The sequence below is a fragment of the Balaenoptera borealis genome (genome assembly GCF_965194805.1).
Source record: "Balaenoptera borealis genome assembly, chromosome: 5".
NCBI lineage: Eukaryota > Metazoa > Chordata > Mammalia > Artiodactyla > Balaenopteridae > Balaenoptera > Balaenoptera borealis.
This window is the reverse complement of record NC_138862.1, coordinates 4,490,198-4,510,328: the sequence shown is the minus strand read 5'-3', so window position 1 is coordinate 4,510,328 and position 20,131 is coordinate 4,490,198. Positions and strand designations below refer to the sequence as shown.

General features: G+C 49.3%; 1 protein-coding gene across 2 annotated transcripts in view; it reads left to right on the top strand.

The window, feature by feature from the left end:
- The window catches only part of FAM3B (FAM3 metabolism regulating signaling molecule B), a 55,209-nt gene that overhangs the window by 18,894 nt on the left and 16,184 nt on the right, over positions 1-20,131 (top strand). Inside the window, exons 1-2 of one of the 2 annotated variants that reach the window (XM_082392928.1) lie at positions 1,936-2,311; positions 16,091-16,234. In XM_082392928.1, the coding sequence (XP_082249054.1) occupies positions 2,293-2,311; positions 16,091-16,234 (163 nt within the window). In that variant the 5' untranslated portion in view covers positions 1,936-2,292. Of the gene's footprint in view, positions 1-1,935; positions 2,312-16,090; positions 16,235-20,131 lie in introns of those variants that run through there. The other variant, XM_082392927.1, reaches the window with a different exon arrangement.

Sequence of the window (20,131 nt, the reverse complement as noted above, 5' to 3'; positions counted from 1 at the left end):
CGCAGTGGTTGAGAATCCACCTGCCAATGCAGGGCACACGGGTTCGAGCCCTGGTCTGGGAAGATCCCACATGCCGTGGAGCAACTAGGCCCGTGAGCCACAACTACTGAGCCTGCGCATCTGGAGCCTGTGCTCCGCAACAAGAGAGGCCACGATAGTGAGAGGCCTGCGCACCGCGATGAAGAGCGGCCCCCACTTGCCGCAACTAGAGAAAGCCCTCGCACAGAAACGAAGACCCAACACAGCCATAAAATAAAAATAAAAATAAATAAAAATAAGCAAAACTAAAAAAAAAAAAAGAACAGAAAATAATGTGTTGGTGAGGATGTGGAGAAATTGGAACACTTGTGCACTGTTATTAGGAGTGTAAAATGGTGCAGCCACTATGGACAACGGTATGATGGTTCCTCAGAAAAATTAAAATAGAATTACCATATGATCCGGCAATCCCACTTCTGGTATATACCCAAAAGAACTGAAAAGATATTTACACACCCATGTTCACAGCGGCATTATTCACACTAGTTAAGTGGTGGAAACGACCCAAGTGTTCATCAAGGGATGAATGGAGAAACTAGATGTGGTCTATCTATACATGTAATGGAATATTATTCAGCCTTAAAAAGGGTTGAAATCCTGTCACATGCTACAACATGGATGAACCTTGAGGACATTACACTAAGGGAAATAAGCCAGTCGTAACAAGAGAAACAGTGCATGATTCCACTTATATGAGGCATCTAAAGTAGTCAAAGTCTGGAAAGAGAAAAGATAATGGTGGTTACCAGGTGCTGCGGGGAAGGAGATGGGGAGTTGGTGATTAATAGGAGCAGAGTTTCAGTTTTGCAAGATGAAAAAGTTCTGGAGTTCTGTTGTGCAATAATGTGAATATCCTTAACACTACTGTACTGTACACTTAAAAGTGTATATTTTTTAATTTGGTAAAAGGTGATAAAGTTTATGTTACACACTTTTTGACCACATTTAAAAAAAAAAAACAACTGAAAGCAAACCCAGAGACAAAAGCTCCATCTCTGAAGTGAAGTGAACTCAAGACAAAGGTGAGATACTTGGCAGATGAAACCAACACTCCCTTTAAAGAGCTGATTCATGTGTTTAATGTAATTGCTAGGAATAGTTGGAGAATGACTCCTGAGTATTGCTGTAGAGCAGCTCAGGAAGGCATCCACACTGAAGCAAGCCACGCTCGGGCCGGGTACTGTTCTGAAGTCCCGGGGAAGGATTCCTAATTGAGACCCCTCTCTTCTGTTCCCTCTGATTTAGAAGACAGCAGGCAGAGGGTGGCCTAGAAAAATAAGGCCACACCGTCCACAGGGCATGTGTCCCCAGGCCCCCTGGATGGCACCGGGCGGGAGCTTCTCAGGAGGCCAAGACGGCGGTAGAGGGCGGGTCCCAGCCAAGCCCCCTGTGACACCCCAGGGTACTTTGCGTCACGGTGGAAGCCTCTGGGCTTTCTTGGGGGAGCAGAACTGCAGGAGCCTGTGGACACCGAGGGAGGCGACCCTGCCTCTCTGGAACTCTTTTTCCACAAAAGTGACCAACTGCCCTTGGAGCCTTAACTTACCCTTGGGAGCCTGAGGCCTCTGTGATTACAGTGGCTTCAAAAGCTCTGTAAAAGCTGACGGATGTCTGCAATGCAAGCCCACATGTGGCGCGGAGAAGCAGCTGTTTGGACGTGGGCCATCTTCGGGGAAGCCTAACTCCCACCAGAGCCCGGCCTCCTGTAAACCCGAGGACCTGCAGGCCCGCCACCCTGACCACGGGGCCTGGGACCTCGTGCCGCCCTATGTTCCCTGATCAGCCAGGAGCACAGGAGGAAGCCCGCTGGGCTGTGCAAACAGCAGCGGGCAGGAAGTGAAACAGCCGTGGAACGGGGACCTGGACTTCGAACCTGGATTTCCCTGGGACTTGGCTTTGACGTCTCAGAGACTCAGAATATGCCTAATATGCCTATCTTGGCGGTCACTTGACTTTGTGAGACATTCGATTGGGGTCTGGGGCCGCCAACCGTAAAGGGACGACGGCGTCCTCCCTTCAGAGCAAAACCCGCCCGTTGTCGCTGGTCCCCAGGCAGCCTGGACCGCAGAGCCGGAGCTCGAGGGCGCCTGCAGCGCACCTGCCCCCGCGCACCTGCCCGCCCTCCCCGCCGCCGGCCTGCCCCCGGGGCGTGTCGCCCAGGGGTCCGCCCAGTCCTTGCGAGGCTGCCTCGGTCGCCCTGAGCTGCGGCCCAGGGTCCGGAGGGTCCGGAGGGTCCGGAGCCGCAGCTGGAAGATGCGCCCCGCGGCTGCCGGTGAGTGCGGGAGGAGGGAAGGGGGACCCGGCATGGGAGACTCGCCCCCTCGCCCTACCTGGCACCTGGCACGCTGAGCCAGAGGTGGAGGCGGCACGGGCCGGGAGGGAGGGTCCTCTCTTAGACCTGGGGTCAGGAAGGCGCCACGCGAATCCAGCAGGGGCAAATCGGCTGCGGTTTCCCGCCGCCCTCCTGCCGGGCGCCACTGCCCCAGCTGCGTGCAGGGCCGGGGTGCGGGCAGATCAGTGACTGTGGCGTTTTGCCTGGAAAGTAGGTGTTGGCTGAGCGCAGCTAGAACAGCACCCAGTGAGTCCCAGGGGGAGAAGGCGCCCTCCCGCCGAGCGCAGGTGCCGGCAGGGGCGCGCCCCGTCCCCCGCCCCCATCTCCGACCTCCTGGGCCAGGATGGGGGCTGCCGGGCGCCGGTTAGAGGCACTTGTGGACTCCAGCTGGGGCTCCTCGGGCTGCCGTCAGAGGTCATTCGCCGCAGGTCCACCTGACCTGCCAAGGAAATGATGAAAAGTGCGGAGACAGGGGGACAACCCCTTGTAAGTCACCAGCCTGTGGGTGGGTGAGAAGTGGGGACTCATTAGCATGGACTGTCCCATTGTGCCTTATTATAACCGTTCCGGTAGCATCTTTTTATAAGGCTTCCCCCCCACACCATTCTATCAAACTACTTGAGCCTGAGAAGATTTGGGGGAAAAAAACAGGAAGGAGGAAAGAAAACCTCCGACTCTTTCCCGAGCCGTTTCATCTCCCAGTGCTCGCCTTCCTGACGGTGGCCTCCGTGTGCCTCTCCTGCCTGCCTGCCTGCCTGCGTAAGCAAGGCGCTCTGGGGTCCCGGAACCGACGGCCTCTGACACACATTCCCTTTCTAATTGGTTTTGCTCTTTCTTCCTATAATCTGAGGAATCTGGATTCCTCCCAGGGCAAGGCAGCGTATTGTGCAAAAATTAAAAGTTCAAAACTGGGAAGTTCTCTTGGCCTCTCTAGAGACCAGCTCCCCTCCTCTCAGTGGCAGGTCATTGCCTCCAGGTGTGTATTTGACTCTTCGGTCTCCTTCCTTCCTAAGTGGCGTTCTGGTTGTGTGGTCACACTGCAGAAAGTTCTGAGCACCCCCTTTCTGCTCCATCCCCAATGGGTAGGAAAGCCAAATTTTAAGACTTTTTATTTGTGTAAAATATTCAAGTTTTCTGCAAAACCATTTATTTGTGAACAGTACTGTCTGTGGTAACTTGTGTGCATCGTAGGATAAATGCAAGGAGATACGTATCTCTTCTCTTGGGAGAAAAGATCTCCCTTAGGGCACTGACTTTCATTACAGCTATTTTGGAAGAATTTTTTTCATTATGCCTGTATTACATACTTACCGTCCAATTTTACTGCTCACTTAGTGGAAAACGCTGAATATGATCAGATGGCTTTCCCTGCACCCACAGCTTTTCCGCATGCAGCCTAGCGATTCATTTATGAGCTGTGTGGTCCTTTCACATCAAGGTTTGAGGTCACACCAGGTTTGCATGTATCCGGGTGCGTGGCTGTCAGAGAAATTACTCACAGAAGCTCAGGGCCACATCGCTTTTTTTTTTTTTTTTTTTCACACACACACACTGTATTTTATTTTTACAAGAGATAAATAGACTGACACCAAGCATTGTACATGGATGACCACAACAAAAGCCACAATGATTGCAATTACCAAACATGAAACACACTCATACTATGTCATAATATTGACATTCAGTCCAGTAATCCTCCACTGTAACAGCTCCTTTACTTTGCAGTGAAAATTGATTTGTATATTCTTTGCCTCTGAGTCCTTGTGGGATTTTTTTTTTTTTTAATTCAGACAGAAAGTCACAAAAATTATACTCATCCTCATCAGTTCACTCAGTCCCATGTAATTAATTTTTTTTTTCATCTTGATCTTTTGTTAGCACTTTTATGAGTTCATCAGTTTTTCATTAGAGTTCTGAAAATGCTTATTCATTCAGTTCAGCAGTACAGTCCGTTACCAGAAACCTGTACTTGTCAGAGTCTTTTCCATGAATTTCTTGAAGATGAAACCCTTTTATAGGAACATATTTGCAAAATCATCAGAGTACACCCAGAACTGTCTGTAAATGACAAAAGACTTAAAAATGACCACGGTTAAAGATTTGATGAAAGTTCATAATAATGCAGTTGACAAGAAAATTAGTTATTTCTGAGATATACATTTTAAAGTAATAACTAGGATTATTACTTATAACATTATACCAGAACATATAAGGTTTTTAGAAATTTCATGTAATGTCTGAAACATTTATATTAACATATTTCCATACATATTTCCATACAAATACAAATATAAGATTTTTAGAAATTTCATGTAATGTCTGAAACATTTATATTAACATATTTCCATACATATTTCCATACAAATACAAATATAAGATTTTTAGAAATTTCATGTAATGTCTGAAACATTTATATTAACATATTTCCATACAAATACAAATATAAGATTTTAGAAATTTCATGTAATGTCTGAAACATTTATATTAACATATTTCCATACAAATAACCCAATGAAAGTTTAGTATTAGTTGTTTTGTTTGTTTTTTTATACTGCAGGTTCTTATTAGGCATCAGTTTTATACACATCAGTGTATACATGTCAATCCCAATCGCCCAATTCAGCACACCACCATCCCCCCCCCACCGCAGTTTTCCCCCCTTGGTGTCCATATGTCCATTCTCTACATCTGTGTCTCAACTTCTGCCCTGCAAACTGGCTCATCTGTACCATTTTTCTAGGTTCCGCATACATGCATTAATATATGATATTTGTTTTTCTCTTTCTGACTTACTTCACTCTGTATGACAGTCTCTAGATCCGTCCACGTCTCAACAAATGACTCAATTTCCTTCCTTTTTATGGCTGAGTAATAGTCCATTGTATATATGTACCACATCTTCTTTATCCATTCCTCTCTTGATGGGCATTTAGGTTGCTTCCATGACCTGGCTATTGTAAATAGTGCTGCAATGAACATTCGGGTGCATGTGTCTTTTTGAATTACGGTTTTCTCAGGGTATATGCCCAGTAGTGGGATTGCTGGGTCATATGGTAATTCTATTTTTAGTTTTTTAAGGAACCTCCATATTGTTCTCCATAGTGGCTGTATCAATTTACATTCCCACCAACAGTGCAAGAGGTTTCCCTTTTCACCACACCCTCTCCAGCATTTGTTGTTTGTAGATTTTCTGATGATGCCCATTCTAACAGGAGTGAGGTGATACCTCATTGTACTTTTGATTTGCATTTCTCTAATAATTAGTGATGTTGAGCATCTTTTCATGTGCTTCGTGGCCGTCTGTATGTCTTCTTTGGAGAAATGTCTATTTACGTCTTCTGCCCATTTTTGGATTGGGGTGTTTGTTTCTTTGATATTGAGCTGAATGAGCTGTTTATATATTTTGGAGATTAATACTTTGTCCGTTGATGCATTTGCAAATATTTTCTCCCATTCTGAGGGTTGTCTTTTTGTCTTGTTTATGGTTTCCTTTGCTGTGCAAAAGCTTTGAAGTTTCATTAGGTCCCACTTGTTTATTTTTGTTTTTATTTCCATTACTCTAGGAGGTGGATCAAAAAAGATCTTGCTGTGATTTATGTCAAAGAGTGTTCTTCCTATGTTTTCCTCTAAGAGTTTTATAGTGTCCAGTCTTATATTTAGGTCTCTAATCCATTTTGAGTTTATTTTTGTGTATGGTGTTAGGGAGTATTCTAATTTCATTCTTTTACATGTAGCTGTCCAGTTTTCCCAGCACCACTTATTGAAGAGACTGTCTTTTCTCCATTGTATATCTTTGCCTCCTTTGTCATAGATTAGTTGACCATAGGTGCGTGGGTTAATCTCTGGGCTTTCTATCTTGTTCCATTGATCTATGTTTCTGTTTTTGTGCCAGTACCATATTGTCTTGATTACTGTAGCTTTGTAGTAGAGTCTGAAGTCAGGGAGTCTGATTCCTCCAGCTCCATTTTTTTGCCTCAAGACTGCTTTGGCTATTCGGGGTCTTTTGTGTCTCCATACAAATTTTAAGATGATTTGTTCTAGCTCCGTAAAAAATGCCGTTGGTAATTTGATAGGGATTGCATTGAATCTGTAGATTGCTTTGGGTAGTATAGTCATTTTCACAATGTTGATTCTTCCAATCCAAGAACATGGTATATCTCTCCATCTGTTGGTATCATCTTTAATTTCTTTCATCAGTGTCTTATAATTTTCTGCATACAGGTCTTTTGTCTCCCTAGGTAGGTTTATTCCTAGGTATTTTATTCTTTTTGTTGCAATGGTAAATGGGAGTGTTTCCATAATTTCTCTTTCAGATTTTTCATCATTAGTGTATAGGAATGCAAGGGATTTCTGTGCATTCATTTTGTATCCTGCAACTTTACCATATTCATTAATTAGCTCTAGCAGTTTTCTGGTGGCATTTTTAGGATTCTCTATGTATAGTATCATGTCATCCGCAAACAGTGACAGTTTTACTTCTTCTTTTCCAATTTGTATTCCTTTTATTTCTTTTTCTTCTCTGATTGCCGTGGCTAGGACTTCCAAAACTATGTTGAATAATAGTGGTGAGAGTGGACATCCTTGTCTTGTTCCTGATCTTAGAGGAAATGCTTTCAGTTTTTCACCATTGAGAATGATGTTTGCTGTGGGTTTGTCATATATGGCCTTTATTATGTTGAGGTAGGTTCCCTCTATGCCCACTTTCTGGAGAGTTTTTATCAGAAATGGGTGTTGAATTTTGTCAAAAGCTTTTTCTGCATCTATTGAGATGATCATATGGTTTTTATTCTTCAATTTGTTACTATGGTGTATCACATTGATTGATTTGCGTATATTGAAGAATCCTTGCATCCCTGGGATAAATCCCACTTGATCGTGGTGTATGATCCTTTTAATGTGTTGTTGGATTCTGTTTGCTAGTATTTTGTTGAGGATTTTTGCATCTATATTCATCAGTGATATTGGTCTGTAATTTTCTTTTTTTGTAGTGTCTTTGTCTGGTTTTGGTATCAGGGTGATGGTGGCCTCATAGAATGAGTTTGGGAGTGTTCCTTCCTCTGCAATTTTTTGGAAGAGTTTGAGAAGGATGGGTGTTAGCTCTTCTCTAAATGTTTGATAGAATTCACCTGTGAAGCCATCTGGTCCTGGACTTTGGTTTGTTGGAAGATTTTTAATCACAGTTTCAATTTCATTACTTGTGACTGGTCTGTTCATATTTTCTGTTTCTTCCTGGTTCAGTCTTGGGAGGTTATACCTTTCTAAGAATTTGTCCATTTCTTCCAGGTTGTCCATTTTATTGGCATAAAGTTGCTTGTAGTAGTCTCTTAGGATGCTTTGTATTTCTGCGGTGTCTGTTGTAACTTCTCCTTTTTCATTTCTGATTTTATTGATTTGAGTCCTCTCCCTCTTTTTCTTGATGAGTCTGGCTAATGGCTTATCAATTTTGTTTATCTTCTCAAAGAACCAACTTTTAGTTTTATTGATCTTGGCTATTGTTTTCTTTGTTTCTATTTCATTTATTTCTGCTCTGATCTTTATGATTTCTTTCCTTCTGCTAACTTTGGGTTTTGTTTGTTCTTCTTTCTCTAGTTTCTTTAGGTGTAAGGTTAGATTGTTTACTTGAGATTTTTCTTGTTTCTTTAGGTAGGCTTTTATAGCTATAAACTTCCCTCTTAGAACCGCTTTTGCTGCATCCCATAGGTTTTGGGTCGTCGTGTTTTCATTGTCATTTGTCTCTAGGTATTTTTTTATTTCCTCTTTGATTTCTTCAGTGATCTCTTGGTTATTTAGTAACGTATTGTTTAGCCTCCATGTGTTTGTCCTTTTTACGTTTTTTTCCCTGTAATTCATTTCTAATCTCATAGCGTTGTGGTCAGAAAAGATGCTTGATATGATTTCAATTTTCTTAAATTTACTGAGGCTTGATTTGTGACCCAAGATGTGATCTATCTTGGAGAATGTTCCGTGCGCACTTGAGAAGAACGTGTAATCTGCTGTTTTTGGATGGAATGTCCTATATATATCAATTAAATCTATCTGGTCTATTGTGTCATTTAAAGCTTCTGTTTCCTTATTTATTTTCATTTTGGATGATCTGTCCATTGGTGTAAGTGAGGTGTTAAAGTCCCCCACTATGATTGTGTTACTGTCGATTTCCTCTTTTATAGCTGTTAGCAGTTGCCTTATGTATTGAGGTGCTCCTATGTTGGGTGCATATATATTTATAATTGTTATATCTTCTTCTTGGATTGATCCCTGGATCATTATGTAGTGTCCTTCCTTGTCTCTTGTAACATTCTTTATTTTAAAGTCTATTTTATCTGATATGAGTATAGCTACTCCAGCTTTCTTTTGATTTCCATTTGCATGGAATATCTTTTTCCATCCCCTCACTTTCAGTCTGTATGTGTCCCTAGGTCTAAAGTGGGTCTCTTGTAGACAGCATATATATGGGTCTTGTTTTTGTATCCATTCAGCCAGTCTATGTCTTTTGGTTGGGGCATTTAATCCATTCACGTTTAAGGTAATTATCGATATGTATGTTCCTATGACCATTTTCTTAATTGTTTCGGGTTTGTTTTTGTAGGTCCTTTTCTTCTCTTGTGTTTCCCACTTAGAGAAGTTCCTTTAGCATTTGTTGTAGAGCTGGTTTGGTGGTGCTGAATTCTCTTAGCTTTTGCTTGTCTGTAAAGCTTTTGATTTCTCCATCAAATCTAAATGAGATCCTTGCCGGGTAGAGTAATCTTGGTTGTAGGTTCTTCCCTTTCATCACTTTAAGTATATCATGCCACTCCCTTCTGGCTTGCAGAGTTTCTGCTGAGAAATCAGCTGTTAACCTTATGGGAGTTCCCTTGTATGTTATTTGTCGTTTTTCCCTTGCTGCTTTCAATAATTTTTCTTTGTCTTTAATTTTTGCCACTTTGATTACTATGTGTCTCGGCGTGTTTTTCCTTGGGTTTATTCTGTATGGGACTCTGCGCTTCCTGGACTTGGGTGGCTATTTCCTTTCCCATGTTAGGGAAGTTTTCAACTATAATCTCTTCAAATATTTTCTCTGGTCCTTTCTCTCTCTCTTCTCCTTCTGGGACCCCTATAATGCGAATGTTTTTGCGTTTAATGTTGTCCCAGAGGTCTCTTAGGCTGTCTTCATTTCTTTTCATTCTTTTTTCTTTAGTCTGTTCCGCAGCAGTGAATTCCATCATTCTGTCTTCCAGGTCACTTATCCGTTCTTCTGCCTCAGTTATTCTGCTATTGATTCCTTCTAGTGTAGTTTTCATTTCAGTTATTGTATTGGTCATCTCTGTTTGTTTGTTCTTTAATTCTTCTAGGTCTTTGTTAATCATTTCTTGCATCTTCTCAATCTTTGCCTCCATTCTTATTCCGAGGTCCTGGATCATCTTCACTATCATTATTCTGAATTCTTTTTCTGGAAGGTTGCCTATCTCCACTTCATTTAGTTGTTTTTCTGGGGTTTTTTCTTGTTCCTTCATCTGGTACATAGCCCTCTGCCTTTTCATCTTCTCTATCTTTCTGTAACTGTGGTTTTTGGTCCACAGGCTGCAGGATTATAGTTTTTCTTGCTTCTGTTGTCTGCCCTCTGGTGGTTGAGGCTATCTAAGAGGCTTGATGGGAGGCTCTGGTGGTGGGTAGAGCTGACTGTTGCTGTGGCGGTCAGAGCTCAGTAAAACCTTAATCCACTTGACTGTTGATGGGTGGGGCTGGGTTCCCTCCCTGTTGCTGTGGCGGTCAGAACTCAGTAAAACCTTAATCCACTTGACTGTTGATGGGTGGGGCTGGGTTCCCTCCCTGTTGGCTGTTTTGCCTGAGGCAACCCAACACTGGAGCCTACCCGTGCTCTTTGGTGGGGTTAATGGCAGACTCTGGGAGGGCTCACGCCAAGGAGAACTTCCCAGAACCTCTGCTGCCAGTGTCCTTATCCCCACGGTGAAACAGAGCCACCACTCGCCTCTGCAGGAGACCCCCCAACACCAGCAGGTAGGTCTGGTTCAGTCTTCCCCAGGGTCACTGCTCCTTCCCCTGGGTCCCGATGCACACATTACTTTGTGTGTGCCCTCCAAGAGTGGGGTCTTTGTTTCCCCCAGTCCTGTCAAAGTCCTGCAATCAATTCCCACTAGGCTTCAAAGTCTGATTCTCTAGGAATTCCTCCTCCCGTTGCCGGACCCCCAGGTTGGGAAGCCTGACGTGGGGCTCAGAACCTTTACTCCAGTGGGTGGACTTCTGTGGTATAAGTGTTCGCCAGTCTGTGAGTCACCCACCCAGCAGTTATGGGATTTGATTTTACTCTGATTGCGCCCCTCCTACCGTCTCACTGTGGCTTCTCCTCTGTCCTTGGACGTGGGGTATCCTCCTTGGTGAAGTCCAGGGTCTTCCTGTCAATGATTGTCCAGCAGCCAGTTGTGATTCTGGTGCTCTCGCAAGAGGGAGTGAGAGCATGTCCTTCTACTCCGCCATCTTGGTTAATCCGGTCCGCCACATCGCTTTTGATTCTGTGAGCTCAAGATTAGGTAACGCTCGTGGCAGCAGCGTTTCCCTCGATGCTTCTGTCAAGCCCCAGGTCTGTCCCAGGTAGGGACACAGCTCACAAGAAGGACATTCAGACTAAAGGGATGAAGTAAATTAAGCCACCGCCACCCTTCACAAGCTGGAGGAAGCTTCCCAGAGCAGTCACCCTAATTCCTCAAAATTAAGGGCGTTGGCATGTGAACTTTGGAAGGTGGGTTACCTTGCAAACCTGCTGAGGTGTTCAGCTGTGACACTTCCCAGCCCTACTGCCAAAAAGCCTCCGTCAGCAGGACAGCGACAACCGTGGACACTGGGGCCAGCAGAGCCTGGAGCCACAAAGCAGCTGCACCCCAAGTCTGGCTTATCCACCCCTCAGGGACGAGAGGTGCAGGTGTGGCCGCCTCAAGGCGGGGGAATGTGGGTTCCTGTGGGGAGGTGGCCAGTGACAAATCTCATCATCCACTTCATGTGGAAGGAAATCCCTCCAAAGTGTGTCCTTATGGGTTCAGAACGGCCCTCTGCAGCGCCCCTGGATTGGATGGGAGGGGGATCCCGGAACCCCCCCTTACCTGTAGCCTGCCTTCGTGTACACTGGCTTCAGGACTGCTTTGTCCTCCAGCCTAAGTGAAGTGTCAGGGCCAGCCTGAGACCCCCAAGAATCTGAGGGTGGAGTGAGGGTAGGATACACACACATGCGCCCTAAAAGAGAGCCTCTGGGGAGGGAGTTCCGGCTTCCTACCTGTGCTCGGGATTGGCCTTTGCTCTAATACTCACGGCGCCTGCTGGGTGGAAGTGCTTAGGATGTGTCCGTGGGCTGATGTCGACTTTATTACCTTATGAGAAAAGGCCGGATCCTGGTCACAGAGCCACAGAAGGTTCGCGGACTCTGTGTACTTCCTCTGCCTCCCCCCTCAACTCTGAAGCTGCTGGACCCCTTCTTCCAGGGCAGGCCCTCCCCCCACCACCTCCAGAGCTGTCTTAGCTGAGTCCCTGAACCCTCGCCTTTCCCAAGACAAATCCTCCCCTGTGCCCGCCCCATCCCGGGTGCAGGGTCCACCGCCAGCCCGTGGCCCATCTTCTCACGCTGAACTGGTCCCAGTGCACGCTGCTGGGCCTGCCTCCCTCCCTCCCCGAGCTGGTTCTGGCTCCAGTCATGGCTTCCGCAGCCACGGCAGGAAACCTGGCCTGGGGGTCCGCCGCTGCGCCCCTCACCCGTGGCACAGACGCTTTGTAGCCTTCCCAGGAGCCCTGGAAAATGTCCAGGGAGGGGTGCCTGTGGTCCCACAAGCCCGGGGTTCACAGTGCTCCTTGTGAGGACGCGGGGGCTTTTATTCTCTCCTCGTTGTCTTCCCTGTCACTTCCACCCATGTGTCCTTGTTCACCTGGGGACCAGACCATGCTTCCCTTGCATGCGGGGAGGAAGGTATCTGAGAGGTGACATCGTGCTCCCTTTCAGTCACCTCCGAATCAAAAGCAACTCTTCACTCAAAGATCTCACGTGTGACATTCAGAAGATCCGAATAATCTCTGCTTTGCCAATTGTCTTCAAATACGACACTTGGATAAAATAGTCTGGCTGTGATTCGACACACAGGACACTGCACTATTGTCTTTGAACCTGAGACGCTTATCGATGCTGAATCCATGTTTCCAGCAGTCAGATCACACTGTTCACTCAGGGTGCCTCCAGCGGCGTTTTCCTGAACATCCTGTGACCCTCGCACCATCCTAGGTATGCGGGCACAGACCTGGAGGGGAGAGCCGTGGTGGGCAGCGCCGACAAGGCATGTGAAGGGCTGACCTGAGGGTGCCTGTGCAGGCTTCACCCAGGAGGCCACAGAGCCGCACTGGAGTCCTTGAAGGAGGGGACAGATGGCCAGGGGTCTGGAGGAGAGCGCCCTGGAGGCAGAGGGACAAACTCGTACCCAGGGTACAGCAGGGAAGGGCAGCCACGGTGGCGGGTCACCACGGCTGGAGCACAGAGCACACAGGAATTTCCAGGACAGCACGCCGGCTTCACCTGCTGTTCTCACTGTGTTTTCTGTGGCTGGTTTTTCCGGCTCGGAGATGTCCCTCCATCCTAGGAACTGCAGCGGCCGCGCGCTGTCTCAGGCATTTCCCAGCAGGAAGCCATCTCTGCATTACATTCTAACCATCTTAGGGACTGCATAGTTTGGCAAAGAGAAAGAAATAATTGATGTTGAAATACGCACTTGAAAAAAGACCGAATGGTCCAGGTGAGACAGAGGCATCCCATTTCACCAGGATGACTACCGAAGCTAACCAGCCGCCCCCCAAGCACCAGCAAATACTGACCCGATATAACCTAACCAGTGGGGGGAACCTCTAGGTGCTAGGCATCAAGAGAGAGCCTAGATCCAGGGCTCAACACGGCCGGACTGACAGAGGTTTGCGTTTCATCACCGCCCGGAGAGAGAGGACGCCCCGGACTTGGTGCTGGAGGGCTGCGGCTGCACGTTTGGAAAGGGGGCCGGGGAACACCCACTGGTCTCTGCTCAGGGCTCTGGGCGGGGAGACACCAGCCCTCTGACACCAACTGGGTGTCCAGCCATTCAGGTCAGCTCCGACACTCAACACCCACAATAAGCTCCAGAGACCAGGGGTTAAGGACAGTGCCCTCCACGAGCTGCCCTGTCTTCAGACGCCAGCCACGGGCTTCGGGGGCCGCCCGCACTTCTGACCAGCTGGCTACAAATCTGGGGGTTCCCACAATTCCTGGGGGGTTCAATAATTTGCTAGAACAACTCACAGAAACACTGAAAGCATCACTCTGCTTAAGATTACAGTTGTATTCTAAAGGATACAAGTCAGGAGGACCAGCCAAATGCAAGGACGTACAGGGTGAAGAAGAGTTCCGTGCCCACAGCCCCGGGAATCAGGGCGCATCCCCCACCTGGCTCACCAGTGTGTTCCCCACCAGGAAGCCCCCCAAGCTCCTGAGTCCCGAGTTTCACTGGGGGCTTGTTCTGTCATTGGTCACAGGACAGCTTGCCTGCCCTCTCCCCTCCTGGAGGTCGGGGGTGGGGCTGAGGTGTGGGCTGGGTCTTCCTGGGCTGGCTGGCCCCTCCCCGGAAGCTACCCTAGGCCCCACCCTGAGCCACCTCATTAGCATAAACTCAGGCGTGGCCGAAAGGGGCCCCTTATGAACAACAGCCCACACTCCTATCAGGAAATCCCAAGGGTTTTAGGAGTTCTGTGCCAGAAACTGGGATACAGATGAGATATAGTCTTTTTTTTTTTTTTTTTTTATAGCTACTTTATTTATTTATTTATTTATTTTTGGCTGTGTTGGGTCTTCGGTTCGTGCTAGGGCTTTCTCTAGTTGCGGCAAGTGGGGGCCACTCTTCATCGCGGTGCGGGGGCCACTCTTCATCGCGGTGTGCGGGCCTCTCACTATCGCGGCCTCTCTTGTTGCGGAGCACAGGCTCCAGACGCGCAGGCTCAGTAGTTGTGGCTCATGCGCCCAGCTGCTCCGCGGCATGTGGGATCTTCCCAGACCAGGGCTCGAACCCGTGTTCCCTGCATTAGCAGGCAGATTCTCAACCACTGCGCCACCAGGGAAGCCCGAGATATAGTCTTTATTCTACCCCTTTGACAGATAAGCACCCAACACGGGGAGCACGTAGGTTCTCTAGCAGCGAGAGAGAAGAGCTGAGATGCTGCGGGCCTGGGGAGACCGAGGCCGTAGAGATGAAGCAGAGTCTCTGGAGGTCACCCCAGCAAGACTGGCCGGTGGATCCCACTGAGGGCTGGCAGGGGGACGTATGGAATCAGGAAGAGGCCCGGACATCTGACCCTGTCCTGGGCAAGAGGTGGGGCAGGAACAGATTCGGGGAGCCGGGGAGAATCCAGGGTTTCATCTGGGACGTGCTGAGTGTCAGGCCCTGCGAGACATCCCGGGTGCTGAGAGGGGTCAGCAAGGGGACAGCTTGTCGGGAGCTCAGAGGATGGCCTGGGTCTCAGTTCATCGGGGATCCTGCGGAGAGACCCAGGCTGCACCGTGTGAGCGAAAAGCCAGCAGAGACAACGTGGGAGACACCCCCAGCCCGCCCCGGGAGGGTGGGTACTGCCCAGGGGGGACATGGACGGGTCAGGACCGTCCTCGGGGGCCTGCGGCTGGCAGCCTGGAGGCTTTGGAGGCCTAGACCAGCACAGCTGCCCTGAGCCGTGGGTGGAAGGTGAGGCCTGGAGGCTGATCCAGAGGACGGTTGTTTCCAGATGCCTGGCCTGAGAGGGGACAGAAATGAGGCAGCCGAGGAGGGTGTGTGGTCAGGTGGGCGGGCTCTTCCCCTCCCCTCCTCTTGTTTTACCCTCCTCCTTCCTTCCTTCCATCCATCCACCCATCCGTCCTCTTCTTATTTCTTAGGACTGGACATATCAGTACACAAACGCTGATGGGGCCATCCCTGAGGTCCCTTTACGCAGGGCCTTGGGCCATCCCTGAATCTTGGCAGTTTTGGTAATCCTGCACAGTCCTGATCTGTGAGCTATTTAAGGAGTAAAATCTGAAAGACCCGGGGGCAGATTGTCTGTGAAGGGACAGAGCTGTCGCCTAGGCCTCCTGTAACCCAGGAGCGGGGCAGTGCCTCTTCCTGCAGAATTGAGAGGCAGGTTCTGGAGTCGACAAATTCTCTGCAGGGACTTTCTGCCGCCAGGAGCCTTGGGTGTCCCCGCAGCCGTGTCTCTGAGGATACTGACAGTCTGGGGACCTTTTCCAGTGTCACGGGGCGGTTGTGTGCTCACGGGCACCAGGTACCATCCTCAGCACTGCTGACACAGCAGTAAACGAAACAGAGCTGCCCCCGCCGCCCCCCCAGAGCTTCCGTCTGCTTCCAGGAGCTTCCAGCGGCTCACGAGGGAAGGGCCGCTTCTGTCCTTAGGCCCCTGTCAGGGCCACCTGATGAGTCCTTGACCTGAGCCTTTGAGGAAGCTCTGAGACTCAACACAGCAGCAAATAGGGAACCTCGGCCTGGACCACTTTCACATCCTGTTCTTGGTACCCGTTCTTGTGGCTCCACTGAGTGGCCCTGGGCCCTCACCAGCCCACCGCCTCCCGGGGTGATTCCCCTCAGGGCATCCTGCTGACACTGGTGCAGGGATGCCATCCAGGGAAGGCCGAGGAGGAGAGGGTCCGGAGGGGAGGCGCCCAACGTGTCTTGTCTCGTCTGTCCACAGGCACCCTGAAGGCAGTGTTCTTCATCTTCGCCTCCCTGTGTGCCTGGTATTCTGGGTACCTGCTGGCAGAGCTCATTCCAGATTTGCCCCTGTCCAGCGCCGTCTACAGCATCCGGAGCATCGGTGAGAGGCCTGTCCTCAAAGGTGGGTACCACAGTGGGGTCCAAGCAAGGACTCCCAGCCCAGCTGCTGTGGTGAGACTGGGCCCTGACCTCAGCTCTGCCCCTACTGGCCATTTATGTTGATGATGATGGGGAGAGGGAAGGGGAGGGAGAGGGGAGGGGAAGGAGGAGGGGGAGGGGAGGAGGGGGAGGGAGAGGAGGAGGGAGAGGGGGAGGGGAGGGGAAGGAAGAGGAAAAAGCCTCTCTGGTAGTTCCCATACTATTCCAAGGTAGGTACCCCTCCTCATGCCTCATGAGACCCGAAGGCAAACCATGATGTTAAGAAAACAAACTTTATGGGCAAGATGTGTTAAATAAAAATATGTGTTGGAATTAGGACTGAAGTAAATATAAAATATCCACTAAAAATTACACTGGAAAATGTGTGGGACCCTAAAGTAGTCATCTGCACCCTTTTTCACAATCTCATGGTAAATAAGTGTGTTAGTGTATTTTTAACACAGAAATAAACTATACAAAAGCAATTTGCACAAATATAAAGAACTGGGTAATGATTTTAAAAATTTGTAGAAAAACCATTTAATTACCTTTTGGATCCAGGAAAAAAAAAAAAAAGAACTTTCCAGAAATCGACTATGATTGGTGTTTTTATTTTAAATAAGATTTTCACAGTGAATTTGCTTGTAATCAGATAGATTATTGCATATGGACTGTGGACGAGGCCCAGTACCGCGGGGGAGACCCCATGTGTGGAGGGCACGGGAGCTGCCCTCAAAGGGCTTGCTTTCTCATTGTCTCCATTTTTACACAAAAGGTGAACTTGGTCCTGGTTACAGGCTTGCCTCTAGGAGCTGCCTCTGACCAGATGATTTTAGAAGGACTCATTTACATGGTTTCTGATTCCCACCAGTGGGGGCCGGGGAGGACCTGTCACCCTCCCCCGTGACTGAAGCACATCAAGCTTTGGGAACCCAAGGGTGGTGGTGAGAGCCGGCCGTGACACTGCATCCTGACACCCGCTGGCTTGGGACCTCCACTCTGGGGGGACACGTGACTGCTTGGGGGCTGGACTCAGAGTTTGGAGGTTGAGTCTTTGATTCATACTCCAGTGCTCAGACGAACGAGAGGATAAAAGGGGACAGCGTGGTGCATGGGGCCAGGCTGGCTTTGCGGCCAGCCTTACCCCGTGCTGTCATCAGCAGTGTGGCCGGGGAGATGCTCCCCAGGGACATGTGCCCCTTATCCAGGTGCTGCCCCCCTCCTGTGCCTGCCAGACAGGCAGGAAGAGGGTGCTTTCCCCGCCTTGGGACCGGGCTCCAGGACGAGCTCAGCTTCTGCAGGCTGCAGGGCTCTGGATCCCCTCCGCTACTCCGGCCCTGCCCATTGTTCTACGTTTCTGCAGTCCCCCAGGCCACGTGCGGGGGACACATCCGCTCAGAATCGGAAGCAAAGGAAGGATCACGTTGAGACGTGAGATCAGTGTTGGGCTCTGAGCAAAATGAGCCTTGGATACCGAGGCTCTGAGCACTGAACCCCTGTGGCCAAGGCCCCCCCGAGTGAGACGACCCACTCCCACCTCCTTGGGCTGGCCCCCCTTTATCCAGGTTTAGCTTTTTCCACTTCCTTATCTTTTCTCTTAAAATGGCCCATTTCTTGACTCAGCTGTGGAGGCCCTTGATCTTGGCTTCCGATTTCCATGAAGTTAACTCTTACCCTGCAAGTCCAGCTCTCCTGGGTTCACCCCATCTGTCCATAGGTTGGATGTTGCCTCCCCTCCGTTTCCACGCGATTTTGCACTCATGGGCAAGTCCCACTGGCTCGTGCTCATTTTCTAGACGTGGCCCGACTCTTCCTGGTCAGGATCCTTGGGAGCTGCTGGAATCTGCGTGGGCACCAGCTCTCCCTGCTCTGGCCTCCCTGCCTCTCCCTGTTCCTCGTGTTTCATGGGGGGGGATTAGGTCTCACATTCAGTCCCTCGACTTTGTGGAAGGTTCTGTGCTCACCGCCGGGAAAGGACAGACGCACGGTCTCCCTCCCCCGGCAGGGCTCAGCTTCCCAAGTCTCCCCTCCTCGGACTACCTCTCCCCCTTTTCTCCCCATTGGGCTGCCCCCCGCAGGCCTACAAGCCCTGCACTTGCCCAGCTTCAAGACCCAAGAAAGTGCCCAGAGTCAGTAACGCAGACATCATTGGTCTGGTGGATGCGGGAGCTTGCACGTCTGGAACGAGGTCCTGGAGCGACACCCCACTGTGGGCGCCAGAAGCGGGCAGGACCTGGCCGCAGTCTTTGCTCCTAGGGGCAGGGGGGAGTTTGGCAGTTACAGGGGAAATTGGCCTCACATTGGCTCATCGGTTGGCAGGGGGGGTTTGGCAGTTACAGGGGAAATTGGCCTCACATTGGCTCATCGGTTACCAGGGAAACCGGCAGAGGGCCAGGCCCCTCACCGCCCCTCTGATAAGAACAATCACTAGCTGAGCCTGGGGCAAGCATGTAGGGAGGTCAGTCATGCGAGTGGGGTGTCGGTGAAGCAGGCCCTGGTCAAGCAGGGGATGGGCAGAGAGCAAGAGGACAGGCACCTCGAGTGGCCTGACCCCACTCCCGATTCTCACCTCTGTACCAGGGCTGGAGGCAACCTGCCTGCCACGCCATCACTGCCACGGCCCAAGCCTCCCTCATTTTGTTGATTTCTCCCTTTATCTCCACTTCCCTCTCTGACTTCTCTCCCAGCGCTCGGAGGCGTCTAAGGACACCTTTCTGTCTGAACACCTAGTTGCAGACCAGGCTGTCCTGTTCTGCCAGCCTGCATTCCGGTGCTCTTACAGACCTGGCTCCTGGTGTCACTCAGCGCCGTGCCCAGGGCCCCGTCGTGTTGTGGGTGCTTCTCCTCGGAAGCTGCTCACAGCTGCATCACGCCGGGGCACGGGTCCTCGCATTTTCCTCCTCTTTCCCTCTTGGGGGCTGGGAGACGGCTCCGCATTCCCTCTAGCTTATCACCACACAGGTGCTGTGCGGGGAACGCCCTCACAGGTCTCCCCGTGGACCTGGCTGAAACGTTCTTTGGGATTTACACACGCAGGAGTGCAGCCATGGCGTGCGTGTCACCTTCAGGTGACTCAGTCGAGCCCGACGCCTTTCCAGAATGGGCCTGCCTGCCAGGCTTGTGTCTCCCACCGTCCTCACCAACACTCGCGTGTCCCAGCTTTCTGAGTTTGCCAGTCGGACAGGCATAAAGTGGCAGCTCACTGCTGTGACGGGCATTTCTCAGGTTTCCAGTGAGTTTTGGAACACCAAGCCGGGTTGTGACTACTACAATCACCCCCCCGCATCCATGGGGGATTGATTCCAGGACCCCCGCGGATATCAAAACACGGATGCTCAAGTGCCTTATATAAAGCGGTGCAATATTTGCACATAACCTACCCACATCCTCCCGTATACTTTATTTTTTTCTCTTCTTTTTTTCTTCCAATCTGATTGAGATATAATTGACATACAACGCTGTATAAGTTTAAGGCATACAGCATAATGATTTGACTTACAAACATCAGGAAATGATTATCACAAGTTTAGTGAATATCCGTCATCTCATATCGATAGAAAATTAAAGAAATAGAAAAAAAAATTGTGATGAGAACTCAGAGGGTTTACCCTCTTAACAAACCCTCCTGCACACTTTAAGTCATCTCTAGATTACATACAATGCCTAATACAATGTAAATGCTATATAAATCGTTGCCTGCAGGATGCAAATTCAAATTCTGCTTTTTGGATCTTTCTGGAATTTTTTTGGAATCTTTTCAGTCCCTGGTTGGTTGAATCCAAGATGCAAACCCTCGGAAAGGAGGGAGGGCTGGGCATGTTTCTTTCTGACGGGCAGGAGGACGGACAAGGGACAGCTGAGCGGAAGAACCCAAACTCCC